At 44.9% G+C, this 14,449-nt stretch overlaps 2 protein-coding genes and 1 long non-coding RNA gene across 4 annotated transcripts in view; 2 read left to right on the top strand and 1 right to left on the bottom strand.

Annotated features, from left to right (window-relative positions):
• The window catches only part of KAT6A (lysine acetyltransferase 6A), a 38,509-nt gene extending 36,175 nt beyond the window's left edge, over nucleotides 1-2,334 (bottom strand). The window contains exons 1-2 of one of the 2 annotated variants that reach the window (XM_086865376.1): nucleotides 1,871-2,334; nucleotides 15-57 (exon numbers count right to left, since the gene is read on the bottom strand). The gene's annotated coding sequence lies outside the window, so the exon portion shown is untranslated. Of the gene's footprint in view, nucleotides 1-14; nucleotides 58-1,637; nucleotides 1,823-1,870 lie in introns of those variants that run through there. The other variant, XM_023940807.2, reaches the window with a different exon arrangement.
• Nucleotides 2,130-4,592, top strand: LOC147648894 (uncharacterized). Its single transcript, XR_015279742.1, has 4 exons — nucleotides 2,130-2,340; nucleotides 2,454-2,580; nucleotides 3,387-3,439; nucleotides 3,964-4,592. It is a non-coding gene; the product is annotated as an uncharacterized LOC147648894 (long non-coding RNA).
• Nucleotides 4,593-4,823: 231 nt separating this feature from the next.
• AP3M2 (adaptor related protein complex 3 subunit mu 2) lies at nucleotides 4,824-13,740 on the top strand. Its single transcript, XM_023940810.2, has 8 exons — nucleotides 4,824-6,383; nucleotides 7,659-7,830; nucleotides 8,322-8,459; nucleotides 9,011-9,096; nucleotides 9,644-9,777; nucleotides 10,588-10,795; nucleotides 11,524-11,668; nucleotides 12,104-13,740. Exons 1-8 carry the CDS (start codon nucleotides 5,988-5,990, stop codon nucleotides 12,202-12,204), a joined length of 1,380 nt encoding a protein of 459 aa, XP_023796578.2. The 5' UTR covers nucleotides 4,824-5,987; the 3' UTR covers nucleotides 12,205-13,740.
• Nucleotides 13,741-14,449: the final 709 nt, after the last annotated feature.

Genomic DNA, 14,449 nt, shown 5'->3' with positions numbered 1-14,449 from the left:
CAGCATTATCTCACCTGAGCTGCTCGTCTCACAATCAAAAGACCTCTAACATTAGGCCTGGAAGAAAACAAGAGAGACATTTAAAAAACAAAACAGTTATGAAGAAAAGGGAAAAAAAAGTAGCAGACAATGTTAATTTGTTAAACACATAGAAGAGTTTTAAGCCACTACAGTTCTGAAATACTGAAGTAATACTTCAGGTTTTATCTTCACTATTAATAAAAGCATATCTTAGCACTAAAATTATTCCATACAACCTAGAGAAAAGTGTCCTTTCCATTTTGATCCATTAGTCTATATCAAGATTTTTACCACTGCTAAACGCAAATAAACTAATATTTGGGGTAAAAAGAAAACCACAACAAACATCTTAAAAGAGCAGCAGCTCTCTTAATTTTTACACATGGAAGACACTGCCTGAAACTTCAACAGAAAATAACCGAGACTCTTGAGCAAACAGCAAGAAACTTTCAGTGCACTTTCAGGAGTGTAATCATGGGTTTCCCTTCTGTGAAGAAAGGCTCTGACAGTTGTTCCATAAAGGAAAAAGGTGAAGATAAACAGTTGGAGATTGTAATCAAATGCTCTACTTTTAGAGGCCATCAAAAAAAGAATACAATGCAATTTTCAGTATTGATGAGGCCCACTGAAAACACCTGAGGAAAAAGTAACGGGTGACCATACACAGCATAAAAGGAATACTTATGACACTGCTAATTAACGATGCTGGTGAAAGAGTATGAGGCTCTAATTCAGAGCCTTTCGTTTGTTATCCTTAAAATAGCTTTTTCTAGGTGTGATAACTGTCTGTTGTGCTGAAATTCTACTTCAGGAGTACACTAGTACATTAACCAAGAAGGATCTGTAAAGTGTTTATCACAAAAAATAACGATTTTCTACAAGGGAAGTTTGAGACAAGAGCTAAGCCGACAACACAGTTATCATGTTCTGCTTTCTAGTAAATAATGAAGAATTTATCAATACTCAGAACACATTTGCATACAGACATTAGACTCAATAGCAGAGCTCCACATGGCCAGTACTGGAAAGATTCTGAATGACTGCTTAAACCAGAAAGGATGCAGTGCTTGCCTAGAGCTCTTTTATCCTGCGAACAACAGATGTAAAGGGAAACATAGCCCTCGACACCTGCTCTCCTCGTAGAGATGCGCTCCCGCGGTGCCCCTGCCCGCCTGGATCCCGAGGCCCGAAGGATTCCGTCCCCCCTCCCCAGCCGAGATCCGTGCACAGGGCGTTATGCAACCAGGCCGGGGACACCGGGACAGTCCCAGCGCCGGTGGGTCACTCGCTCGCTCACTCGCTCTCTGCTTGACAAGCGACCCCTGCACCTGCTACCGTTCGTCCCCATCCCTACGCGGCTCGGTCCCGCACACGGCGCCCCAAGGAGCGCACTACCCCAGCACAGAGGCTCGTCGGGAAAAGCAGGGTGCAGGCCGCAACCGCGGCAGACAACCGGGCCCCACGCAACTCTCCGTCCTCCCGGATACAGGCAGCGCAGCCCGGTCAGCTCCTCGCACTGGTACGGCTGGGCCCGCGCCCGCCTCAGCCGCGCTCTCTCGCGCCAGACACTGAACGAAGCTCAGCTCGCCGACCCCCGTCCGCTCCACTCGCCTCACCCGTGCTGTGCCGCGACCGCCACCTCCCCGAGGCGTGGGCCTAGCGAGCACCGCGGGAGCGGACGGCGGGGCCGGGCCTGGCGCAGAGCGGCGGCGGGGCCGGAACAGGCCGCGAGCCTGGAGCGCCCAAGAGGCCTTCTCCTTCCCCAGGCCACGGAGCTCGCCAACCGCCCGTCCCCGACTTCCTCGGCATCAACCACCCGAGCCGGCGCGGCTCCGCCAGCGTTACTTACCGAGGCCCGCGAGCGCCGAGACCCGGGAGGTGAAGGCCGGACGGCAGCGAAGCCCGAAACTGACACGGCGGCCATCTTGGGCCCGGCGCGCTGCGGCGGGGGGCGGGGGGAGTGAGGTGGAACAGCCAGCGGGGGGAGGGGGGTGGCGAGGTGACGGAACAGCGCGGCGGGGTGCAGACGGCCGCCGGGGGGCGTTGTGGAGCCGCAGCTGCGCCACCGCGGGCGGGGGCGGCAGGGACGCGCTTGGAGCCGCCCGAGCGGAGCGGCCGGCGAGTGAGGAAAGCGGCCGGGCCGGGCCGCCCGGGCCGTGCGGCGAGGCGGCGGCGCTCGGTAAAGGCTGACTGGAAGCGTACTTGGGAGGTAGTGGCTGCAGACCTGGGCGTCTCGCTGTGGCTGTGCGGAGCCCCTGCGGTCCGAGAGCGCAGGCTGTGGCTGCTGGAGGCTCCGACCGCCGAGAAACGGGCGGGATGGTAAGAGGGCTGGGGCTGCCGGGCGCGCGCTGGCGATAGATACCCATACCATGAAAAGAAGGAAATTCCTCTCTTTGGCTTGGTTAAGCTTGCCCTTAAAACCGCGACTCTAGGCTTCTTCCGAAGTGATGTGCAGTGCTGGAACAACGATACCATTTAGCTCTGAGAACGGGTACTCTGCCTGTGCCACTTGACATGTGCGCGAATAAGGGCTAGTCTCTCCTTGGCCATCTTTGCCAGGTAATTTCTGTAACTTTCTGACGTATTTTACTGTGTAGAGTAGTGAATAATACACTGTCAAAACATTCGCTGTTCCACATGACAGTACCTTGGGAGCTCTCTAGGTACTTCTGGCTGCGCAGAGCCGGCTGTTCCTCGCAGATATCAGCAGGGGCCCGTTTAAGAGGTCCAGCCTTGGCTTGCTCACACCACAGGTTCTCCTCGGCTCTGCAGAGGTACAGCGTTCCACTGGCATGTGGTGAACCTTGGCAGACGTGAGCAAGGAGCAGACTCAAATTTAAGAGCATTCTCTCTCAGGTTATATTTAATTGAAAGAGTCTCATTTTGTTATGTGTCCTGTGTCGCTTTGTGCTGCATGCATCACCTTTTGTAACCTCTGGCTCAGCTTACTAGTTGTTTACACATCATAGACTTTTTCACCATTGCCTTAAAGTACAACTATGGCATAAAGTTTCTTGTGAGCTTCTGTTTCAAGAAAAGAAAAAAAATCTTAAGAAATGTTCTAGAGACAGAGCTGCTAAAACAAACATGTTTTCTGAATGGCTTTGTTTAGTGTCTTAAGGTGGGAAATTTCTCTTTTGAGCAAGAGGAATTATTTTGATGTTTTAACAGTAAGTTTTTCCGAGTGTAATTTTCTCAGTGAGTTGTTTATTAGTTTAAGCAAATGGAGTTTGCAGTACAGAACAGTGAAATCTAATTGTGTTCCTACAACATGTTGGTCTGTAGACTACTCTGTTTCAACTAAACTAAAAAAGGCCAACTAAAAAATGGCCTGTTTTCATCAACTCTCTCTTGTATTTTCACAGCACAGGCTAACAGTTAAATCATCAGAATTCCTGCATATGGCAGTCTACAGACGGTAAGGAATTGTTTTATTGTAAAGACAGTGATGTTTTGACAGCACCATTTTGTAGCACTGCTCTTTGACCGTGCATAGTTTTCTCTTGAGGTTCACATAATGAAAGTAAAGTACCCTTCAATTGAGCAGTTTTCAGGCTGTCCATAAGTTAACCAGCAAAATTAAATTCTGTTCTGGCAGCATATTCTGTCATGTTTCCCTTTAATTTCCAGTTTCTATAAGCTCCCGAACCGTTGTGCAGACTGTCAGAACAAAGCATGGTCTAATGGTTTGGAAGCAGCTAGGCTTCCCTCAACAACCTTTTCCACTGGTGTGCAGAAATAGTAAGTTACGATATGGATGCTTTTGTATCAGCACCAGTGTTCTTGATGGCTAAGAAAGCTGAAGCAACTGTAGGAAATATAGAGAAGTGACAATATAATAAACTAGATAAAATGAAATTTTTATAATGGGTACAGGCAGTCAGAGGGAAATGGCAGGATTTAAATAATGTAATACAATGTCAAAACTTAATTGCATTTCAGGAGACAAGAAATGCTTTTATTGAAAAGACATCGCCATGTCTGTTGATTTTAAAATCCAGGTTAAAAACAGAACCATTTTGTGTTTGATGGAGAACCAGGTGTATAAATGTTTTATGTTGCCAGTTTAACTATGTTCTGCTGCTTTCTGTCTGTGATACTTATATGACTCCCAATAATACAACCTCCTCATAGACTGATATGATAATCTTTACCCTGCCTTTGTGTTAAAAACAGATTATATTAAAATAATAATTACTGTAAATATAGAAGTGATTAATTAGTTAATTAAATTGATTGACAAATTGATGCCTCTGTTGCTTTTAAAGCTGTGGTTCATCACTGTAATTTAAATTAGACATTTAAAAACGTTATTTGTTGTTTAAAAAAATGCATTTGATACAAAAAATGACCATAAGAGAGAAATTAATATATAGGTCATTTCTCCTTCATTATTGTACTGCTAAAGCAAAAAGCTCATGTAGCCTGTGTAGAATTACCTAATGCTTTAAATAAGGATGTATGCATACATTAGTATTGAAAAGTAGTGTCAGAATAAGTGAACTGACCTGTGCCCCGTTTTTGGGAACAGCTACAATGAATCAATAGAAATAAAAGATACTGAGAGGAATGACAGGTTTGTCTTTACAAACAAGCTATGGGTCTGCTGATAAGATGAAACTATCACTGAAAGGTAACAGAAACAATGGGATAGATTCCACTGAAAGATGAAAGAGACAGTGGGGAAACACCATAGAATTCCACAAGGGTTAAGAATTAAGAAGGGGATTATGCATTGGGGGTGGGGGGGGGTATCCCAGGTATCAGGCGTTCCGGGAAGCCTGTACCTCTCAAGTACCTCAGCCTATGGGGAAAGAGAGAAAGGGATATGCGGCTGGGAAATTAGGATAAAAAGGAGGCTGCGCCCTCCAAAAATTTGAGAGACCCCAGGGGAATGGCCCATGGCCTCTTCCTTTATTCGAACCAAGTAAAAGGACTCCTCTGTCTCCTTTTTGGACATAAACTTCTGGTGTTTGTGGATTAATTTTCCTGACAATACCAGCTCCGAAACTGGGCCTTTGTGCTCTGATATAGCTTGTCACATCTTCCAGACTTGGGGATATCACTACTTTAAAAAGATTTTCCCACAATCCCAGTTGGATGTGAAATCTCAGACCCATCTCTCAGTGCTGGTGCAACAGTCCGACCTTTCTCCCATGAAAGAAAGGCTGTGTGCTCAGACAGCTTATTTAATGGGATACAAAGGACTGCTTTTCCATTGTTTTTGTATATTCCCAGCAGAGTACTAGGAAAATTGTTTGTCACAGCACGTTTTACTCAGAAGTCCAGGGATCTACTATATGAACATGAAACACTAGTTCTAATTATGCAAAGGAATAACTTGCTAGAGAATTTACGTAAATTCGGCATGATAATTGTTTTCACGCCAGCTGGATGTTTTCTGGGGTGTTGCTCCGTGGTTGAACGAACCAGCAAGATAATTAAGTGAAAAACGTTCCCCTAGCTGCTCCTCCCTACAAAAAAACCGGGTTATTTCCTCGTTTCATGGACTATGCTTAGGTTCCCCTCTAGAAAAGGAGCCCTTAAAGGCCGGTTAGGAGCAGGCGGGGTAGCTGCGCCGTGAGCGCACCCCGCCAAACGAGGAGGAACGTGCAGCGGCCTCTATGTGGGACCGGGTCGCGATGGTGCCGCCTAGCGGGGGCACCCCGCGTAGCTCCGGGCCTGAGGACCCCTCGCCGCTGCCTGCCTTGTCAGGTGTGTAACGGGGGGCGGGACAGAGACATGGAACACTGGGACATGTGGTGCGTGGGGCTCTGCCGGGCGCGATCCCGAACCGGCCTGGATCCCCGTCCGGCCGCTGCCGGGATAGTTACGAAGCGTGACTGCGCCGCCTCACCGGGCGCGGGTGTGGGCGCGTCGGCCAATCGCAGCGCTCGCTGCGGAGCCCCGTCCCGAGCAGTGGGAGCGCGCTTGTCCGCGCGCCGGGAGCGCTGTTTGCGGCAGCCATGCTACCCGCGCGAGGGGCGGGGCCAGCGGGGGAAGCGCGGGAGGAGCTTTCGGGGGGCGGGGCCTGTGTGGAGAGCACTTTCGGGGGTTTCGCTCCGGCACAGCCCGGCGCCGCTGCAGCCATGATCCACAGTCTGTTCCTGATCAACGCCTCGGGGGACATCTTCCTGGAGAAGCACTGGAAGAGCGTCGTCAGCCGCTCCGTCTGTGACTACTTCTTTGAGGCACAGGAACGGGCCTCGGAGGCGGAGAACGTGCCGCCGGTGATCCCCACGCCTCACCACTACCTCCTTAGCGTTTACCGCCATAAGATCTTCTTCGTGGCCGTCATCCAGAGTGAGGTGCCGCCGCTCTTCGTTATCGAGTTCCTGCACCGTGTCGTGGACACGTTCCAGGTATGGCCGAGGGGCGTGGGCCCCGGTGGCTGGAGCGAGGGAGCCTCGGCACGGCCGCGCTGCGGGGGAGAACGGGCGGGGGACGCAAAGAGCCCCTCTCGTTTTCAGCTGTTGTTTTTGTTTCCTGACACGTAATTTTCATCCTGCGTTTGGGAGGATGTAGACAGGGCTTGCCGTAGTCGAGGATTTCCTGCGGAGGATTACTATGGATTCGGTATTTACCTGTGCTCACGGGATGAACCTTTCAGCAAATCATTATTTCTGTTCTGCAGCCTTACCTGCTCTGGGAACTGTAAACTAAGACTAAGCTGTCCTTGATCTCACAAGGAGCTTTTGCAGTTCATAGCCACGTGCTTTAACGAACAACTTGCCTGTGCATTTACATCTAGTGATGCTTCTTGGAAGCTTCATGAAGCAGCGAGTTTCAGGAATTGCCCCAGAGTAGCTGTATTCCCTATGTACTATGGTTGACACATCTTCTGATCAGTTTAGGAAAATGGTAAAGATGTCTGTCTTCTGCCTGCCAACAAAAGGATTGTGTTGTCTGGATTTGAAATGTCTTGTGACCAGCATCTTGCCAGCGTACAGGAAATGTGTGTGCTTGGCCAAACAAGTAATATGAGAGCTTTTGCTTCCAGTATGTCAGAACCTGACTGTATTCTGAGTTATGTTTCTCTGACTTTAGAGAGTGGATTGGCCGTTCAGACCAGCAGTGGATCGGGTCAGACCCTTAGGTCTTGTTTTTTATGAGGGTATGAGGCATGAATGTGTTGTCACTGGCTTAGATGTATATTAAAATCTGATATGTCTGGAAAATAGTGTTTGTAATGCAGAACTAGGATTCCTCTACTGTCAGAGTATACGTATACTCATTCTTTATGCAAAATGTCTGACCTCTTTAATCGCCGTAAGTTAACTAGAAGCTCGGGTTTGTGTTTGTGCATGTGCACTTGCTCTCTCCATAAAGATGCTTGAAGTCCACATAGAATAAGACAGAAAGTAAATTAAATGTTCAGCTTTAAAAATTGCTAAATTAGTTGGGACTCCTGATGCAGGAATTTGCCACCTCACTGGAGCAGTGGCCAAGGTGTGCTCAGAGTTGTACATGTCTGTGGGACTGGTGTGTTTGATGTGCTTGTAGTAATACAGGGAGTTTCAGTGCGTTTTTTGCCTCCAAGAAGAGGCTCAAGTTCATCCTGTGTGGGAGAGTACTGGACTGAATGATCACTAAGATTCTCTTTTAGAGATTGTTGAGTAATTCTTTCTTTTGCACAGGATTATTTTGGTGTCTGTTCAGAGGTAATAATCAAGGACAATGTTGTGGTGGTTTATGAGGTGCTGGAGGAGATGCTGGACAATGGCTTTCCATTGGCAACAGAGTCTAATATTCTTAAGGAACTGATAAAGCCTCCTACTATTCTGCGAACAGTCGTCAACACCATCACAGGTACAGGGAAACAAGAAGATAAACAGGGGAGTCCAGGTGGTAATATTCCTGCATAAGTAAATTAGGACATGGGGGAAGAAAAATTGTGGTGTTACATACCATTCGTGCAGTACAGGTGTATTTAGGGAGTCATGTGTTAGTGCTTTGCTTTGTAGTTCCTTCCAATTTCAACACCAGCTGCACTTTGGTTTGCATTTGGTTTTGGTCTGATTTGGGGTTTTTGAACCTAAAAAAGCCAGATTACATTTTCAGTTACAGACATGACATGACTACCAGGATGAGTTAGTTTGCTGTGAGTTTACACATCCCCATGTGTTAAAACTTTCCCATGCATTACTGTAGTATGAGTACAGGGAGTCAGGAAGAGTAATTGCTCTCCTACAAAGAAACAAGTTCTCGGGGATTAATTACAATTAAGCTCTATGAGGCCAAGGATTTGTTCTGCAGTATTGCCTAACTTCTGTGGTTGTTGATTCCCTTTCTTTTTCCAGGAAGCACTAATGTGGGTGACCAGCTTCCCACTGGACAGCTCTCTGTGGTGCCTTGGAGACGTACTGGTGTAAAATATACCAACAATGAGGCCTATTTTGATGTGATTGAGGAGATAGATGCAATCATTGACAAATCGGGTATGGAAGTTGCTCCTGGTTAAGAATAGGATAACTTGTCCTGATGTATGCATCAAGACATGCATGAAGACATGCATGAAGAGAGGTTTTGAAATAGGTGCACCTTCATCCAAATATGGGAAGCTCTGTTCCTATTTTTACTCTGGAATGTTGCTAACTTATATATGCTATCCAGTCAAAAATTTTACAGAGGCACCAAGATTTTCACTAGTCTTTGTTATTGAGGTCTCATAAGCAATTCTATATTGGGAAAATAGAGGATGAGTAAAAATTGTGCATAGCACTTTCCTGTTGTGCTTCTTAGTCATGTTAGAATTAGGAGCTGTTGTCATTGGCCATTAAAATGGACATTGCTGGTGTCTGTGGTTCTTAACTGAATGAATCTTCTAGACGAGTCATTGTGATTGATACAGATGTTGAGCAGGCAACATAATGAGCCACAGCATTTCATTAAGAAAATAGATTTCCTTCCTCTTCACTTATAGTTTTTCCACTTTGGGATTTTTTTGATCAGCTTCACATAACCACCTCTGTTTACTTTATTGTTACAGGTTCCACGATTACTGCTGAAATACAGGGAGTGATTGATGCTTGTGTCAAGCTGACTGGGATGCCAGACCTTACCCTCTCCTTTATGGTAAATCTCAAGGACGTATCTTTACTTAAATATTTTGAAAGGGGTTTCCCAGCCCTGCTGCTAAGATCACAGCCTTGTGATGATGGACCCCAGTACATCAGAATCTGGGTATGCCAGATGAAATGACAAAGAAATGACAATGGGAAGTCATCAGGAACTTCAGCAACTTAGAGCCTAAAAGAGCTTTTTCAGACTAATTTGCTTAAAAGCCCAAGTAATGTGTGCTGTGACTGTTTTTGAGATACAGGAGTGCTTTAAGCAGATATTCTGAAGGGCCACCTCTTTTATGAGTATGCACCAATGCAATTATGTGACATGACTGAGTTTTCTAAAACAGGATTAAAAATATCCTAAAAAAGGATAGAGGTTATTGAGTACTGCTTTCACAAGGATACAACAGTGTCAGACATGTCTGAATGTATACACCTTCAACTGGTCAAGAGTGTGTCAAATGACAGGCCCTTCATGGATAGAGGATTGCTAAGAAGAGGAGGTCTTTTTAAATTGTACTGCCATCACAAACCTTGAAACTTTCTTTTTGTTTCAGAACCCTCGGTTATTGGATGATGTCAGCTTTCACCCATGTGTGCGTTTTAAGCGCTGGGAGTCAGAGAGAATACTCTCCTTCATTCCACCTGATGGAAATTTCCGCTTGCTGTCCTACCATGTCAGTGCTCAGAAGTAGGTGATGACTCTGGTGCTGTGAATTATGAAATTTGTATCCTTCTGGCTAGGAAGAGGATAAAAGTAGGAACTTTTAAAGATGAGGTGGCATATTGAGCCAAGTGAAGTAGAAGTGCATGGTGACTTGCATTTTTCGTTTTTTGAATTACATGTTTTCTCCTTGTTTGGGCAGTGATTCTGTAATTTCTTTCTGGCCAGCCAGCATTTTTCAAAGGCTACTAGCAGATAAACAAACTAGATAGGGAAAGAATTAGACAGTGTAGAGTAATCAAGCTGTTGATTTCATGTGTTTATAAAAACCTTTTAAAATAAAACAAGATAGTTTGGTGCTCCTGTTAGGTTTTTGACATCTCTCTTAATGGAACCACAAGTTCTTGTCCACGTTTACACTCTTTTCTGGAAGCAGCTTGCCAAGTAATATTTACTCGGGGTTACAGCTGCTAAAGAAATTTTGCTAGACCTTTGTCAGATTTATCTCTAGTAGATGAAAAGGAGTGGCAAATGCAACCAAAAGCACAAACGTGCAGTTCAAGTGCTGCTGCATTGCCAGGACCCACTTGCCAGCCTGGTTGCAACATGCAAAAACATTTCTCATTTGCTCAAGCCTCCTGTTTTATTTGAGGTAGTTCCTTGTTCTGATAAAACAGGATACAGCAAGCTTGATTACAAAAAGTGTAATTAAGACTTGAGAATGGAATCCTGACTTTGCTCCTAACTCAAATAAATGAGTGTAGGATTTCCTTCTCTTTTAAGCAAATATGAGGGCAAGAGAATGACAAGGACTTTCTGTTTGTGTCTTTATTCTAGCCTTGTGGCAATTCCTGTCTACGTTAAGCATAACATCAGTTTTCGTGATGGCAGCTCACTGGGACGGTTTGAGATCACAGTGGGGCCAAAGCAGACTATGGGGAAGACTGTAGAGGGAGTGATGGTCACTAGCCAGATGCCAAAAAGTGTCTTAAATATGACCCTTACACCCTCCCAGGGAACACATGTCTTTGATCCGGTTACAAAGGTAAGACGAAAGACCGAAATTAGATAATTTTGTTGGTTTTTTTTTTAAAAAATCTTTCTTACCAATCAGAAAATGAAGCCAGCCTGATCATGCTTACATTAACACTTCCATGAATACTGCTTTGCTGAAGGCAGCATGTTGTGGTGAGATCTTTTTCTGAACAACTGCATACTAGGAGTTTTTTTAATCCCCAGAACAAATACCTTGGTGTCTGAGTGGATTGTAATTCTAGCTACTTGGTGAGTAAAGAAAATCCAAGCACTGGTTTTGTATGATGGGCCATCAGTCTGCTGGATGGCTTACAAACATCTGCATATCTAGTTGTCATTCTCAGTGCTGCATGTTGGGTTTTTTGCAAACACTGAGGGTTGGTTAATGGTTTTGATTTGGCTTGGGATGTTCTGGTTTTGTTGTTTGAACCTGAGGAGTTAACTTTTTTTTTTCCTTATTACAAACTTTAATCTGAGGGGCTTACCCATGTGGCATTTAGCACAAGTAGTGGAAATAAAATTCATAGTAGTCTTTTGGGGAGCCTCATGGAAAAGAGAGGGAGAACAAAGGTTCTGAGGTATCTGCTCCTTAATCTGGTGTCTGGCCAATATGAAAGGCAAGATACTAAGAAAAAGACATTTTTCATAGAGAAATATTTAAAGCTGTCATTGGAAGGGGACGCTTCTTTAGAGGGTGCAGCATTTGAGTTTAACTGGTGCATTTTCTGCTCCTTAAAGTTACTGTCATGGGATGTTGGGAAAATAAACCCCCAGAAACTGCCAAGTCTGAAAGGGAGCGTGAGCCTGCAAGCTGGGACATCGAAACCAGATGAAAATCCCACCATTAACCTGCAGTTTAAAATTCAGCAGCTGGCTATATCTGGTAAGTGACTTTGAGGTAAAGAAGTGGAATGTTCTCTGCTGTGCCAGTGCTCATTCTGTATGTAGCTGAAGTAACTTCACAAACCTTCATGCTCTGAAGTACATTCTACCTGAAACACCTTCTTCAAGCAAAAAAGCTGTCTGCTTTGACTACATATCTATGGATTTGTTCTTGCTGGTGGTCTGTGAAACAATTTGCCTGCATTTCCTTGCATTTTGTGCTTACAGACCTATGAAGAAATTTAGGGTATGGATGTGTTTGTAAAGAATGATTCTAACAATTAGCAGTTGTCAGCTTTTCTCAGTTCTGTCTGCTGCTTGCTAAAACTTTCCCTGTGCTTTCTGCACCACTAGTATGATCTTCTGTCCCTTTATGCCAAAGGCCTGTTAGCTTTGTGGCAGCAGTCAGTCTTATGCTGTGTTTGTTTGCCTCTAGGACTGAAGGTGAATCGCCTGGACATGTATGGGGAGAAGTACAAGCCATTCAAGGGGATAAAATACATGACTAAGGCTGGCAAGTTCCAAGTCCGAACCTAGAGGCTCCTGATAGTGAGGAAGAGCACTTTTCCTGTTCCCCCTGTTCCTTGGCTGATGGATCCCATCCATCTGTTTAGGGTTGCTTTCTTGTCTGTAGTAGCATAAGCAGGAAAGCCAGTGCTCAGAGTGCTGGAAAACAGGGAAAAGTAAGGTTGACCTGATACCACCTCATCTCTACTTGAGTCTGAAGTATTTGGAACAATAGCAGATGGGAGAGTTGCTCAGGTCCCTTACGATTAGTGAGTCAGCTATGTAAGCTTGTATCACCATCATTTTGCTGTCTTAGAGGAAATTCTAGGGATTTATGGCCTTTTGTAGCTCCTCTTCATGTATTTTGTTTGTTTTTTATCCCTTTTTAGATGTACTAAGTTGAATTTCCACAAATTTCAGTATGACGATCCAGCAGCTGCCTTCTTGGATCATTGGCTGTTAGGGTAGAAAACATCTATGTAGTTGTGAAGAACTGTGTAGTTCTTTCCAGCAGGGAGAATACCTGGCTGTTCTGCTTCAAAAGGTCTGGAAGAAGTGGAAGGGTAGATTGTTCCACCCAGGATGGGAAGTTGAGAAGCCTGAGATTGGGAATGTTGCCACAAAGGGAGGAAGTACATTGTTTCTCTAGATATTTCATAAGGCATCCTGGTCATCAAGGATCTTGAGTCTGAATACAAACTTAAAATACATTCAGATCTTGTAACTGATGGGCAGTGGTATCTCCATGTAATTCTGCTTCTCTTATTTCATCAGTGTTTGAAGGTAGAAATTGTCCTAGGTTATTTGGGGAATCAGAAGAGACAGACAGAGGAACTTTGGTGGAGAGAGCATTGATGGAATTAGAAGCTGTGGCTACGTGAAGATAACCACTGTCCTAGTAACCTGTTGGAACCTCTTTTTGCCTCTCCTTTCCTATTGCAAATGAAGGTGATACTGCTGTTTTCCTGCTCATTGATGTCTTTCTTTGAGATAATTGTGACCTGGTACTATTTTAGTGTTCCTCCTGTCCTACCTCACTTCAGTTCCTGTACCAGTCAGGTGCTGTGCAGATGATTCAAACCTACACCAGATTTTTCACTGGGATCATCTCTTCCTCAAAAACTGTTGTTATATTTGCCCATTCCATCCTGTAGTACATCCGTCTGTACAGGAAAAATAGGAAATGAGAGTCACCTGCACTGTTCATATTGTCTGTAACAGGCTCTTTGGCCACTACATGCCAATGTGTTTTCTCTTGGTACCAGAACTTGCACCTAATCTGCTGTACATGTGACCACACACGTACAGCTGTGGGGTCCAGCATGTACAGTTCATGCTTTGTGAACAGAACAAGGTGACTCTAGACAAAGGGTAGCATTCAATCCGCCTTGCATGTGGTGGACGCTTGCAGTGGATGAGTGGCATCTTGCTTGGATTGCAAGTTCCGGTGCAGCTGAAGAATTCCGTAGCAGGTGGCATTCTGCTGAGGTGACATTACTGCTAAGCATGTTCAGTGCAAACAAAACCTTCAACAAGAGCATCAATAAAATTAATTTTTACATGTCATCTGTGTCATTTCAGAGTGGTTTTACAAGTTGAAATAAAGTTGCTATTTGAGGAGGAAGGTAAATTATGCCAATTGGATTGTGTATAATGGGTGCCTTAGGGAGATAAATGTCTTTATGCAGTTGGCATTGTATACCTGGGACTAAGTCGCTGTCTGATAAACTAAAATTAATTGCTTTCTTGGTAATTTTTCTTAGTGTTTCCCAAAAGAAGTGCTGAGCATTTCCTAGAACCTCAAGTGAAAACGCCATTAGGAATGCAGCTGAACCATTTTTGTTTACTGGGTTGGGTAGCATGCTAAGGGCATTGCTTTGATCATGAAGACAAATACCTCATCACTTTCCTGCTCCTCAAATATCGATACTGCTTTTTGGCTTTGTAGCTTTGATTTTTAAAGGGTCTTATATTTACTGCTGAAGTGATTCATGTTACTCGAGATACTGGAAGATTTCTTATACATATAAGGGCATCAGGCCCTTATGACATACCAGTCTGAGATGGCTGCAAGTTCCTATGAAAGATGAAGCAGGGCAGAAAGGAGAAATGGGGAACATCAATGACACAAATTGGACATAAGAAGGACTTCTGGGGGTAAATATGAGGTGCAGCTGTGTACTTCAGTTACAAAAGATGCTGATGTTGATTGGGGTTCTGAAATAACTTGAGTATGACATTATATCAGCTGCAAAGTCAGAGGAAAGCAAGCAGG

This window comes from Cyanistes caeruleus, chromosome 29 (assembly GCF_971803275.1).
Source record: "Cyanistes caeruleus chromosome 29, bCyaCae1.hap1.1, whole genome shotgun sequence".
Taxonomy (NCBI): domain Eukaryota; kingdom Metazoa; phylum Chordata; class Aves; order Passeriformes; family Paridae; genus Cyanistes; species Cyanistes caeruleus.
The sequence above is the reverse complement of the archived record's forward strand: the minus strand, read 5'-3'. Positions and strand labels throughout refer to the sequence as shown.

Excerpts from the sequence above, each read along its gene's own strand:
- AP3M2 (XM_023940810.2), top strand. The coding sequence starts at position 5,988 with ATGCTACCCGCGCGAGGGGCGGGGCCAGCGGGGGAAGCGCGGGAGGAG. Across the intron at positions 6,384-7,658 it reads GTGTCGTGGACACGTTCCAG|GATTATTTTGGTGTCTGTTC; the intron begins GTATGGCCGAGG and ends TCTTTTGCACAG. Across the intron at positions 10,796-11,523 it reads TCTTTGATCCGGTTACAAAG|TTACTGTCATGGGATGTTGG; the intron begins GTAAGACGAAAG and ends TGCTCCTTAAAG.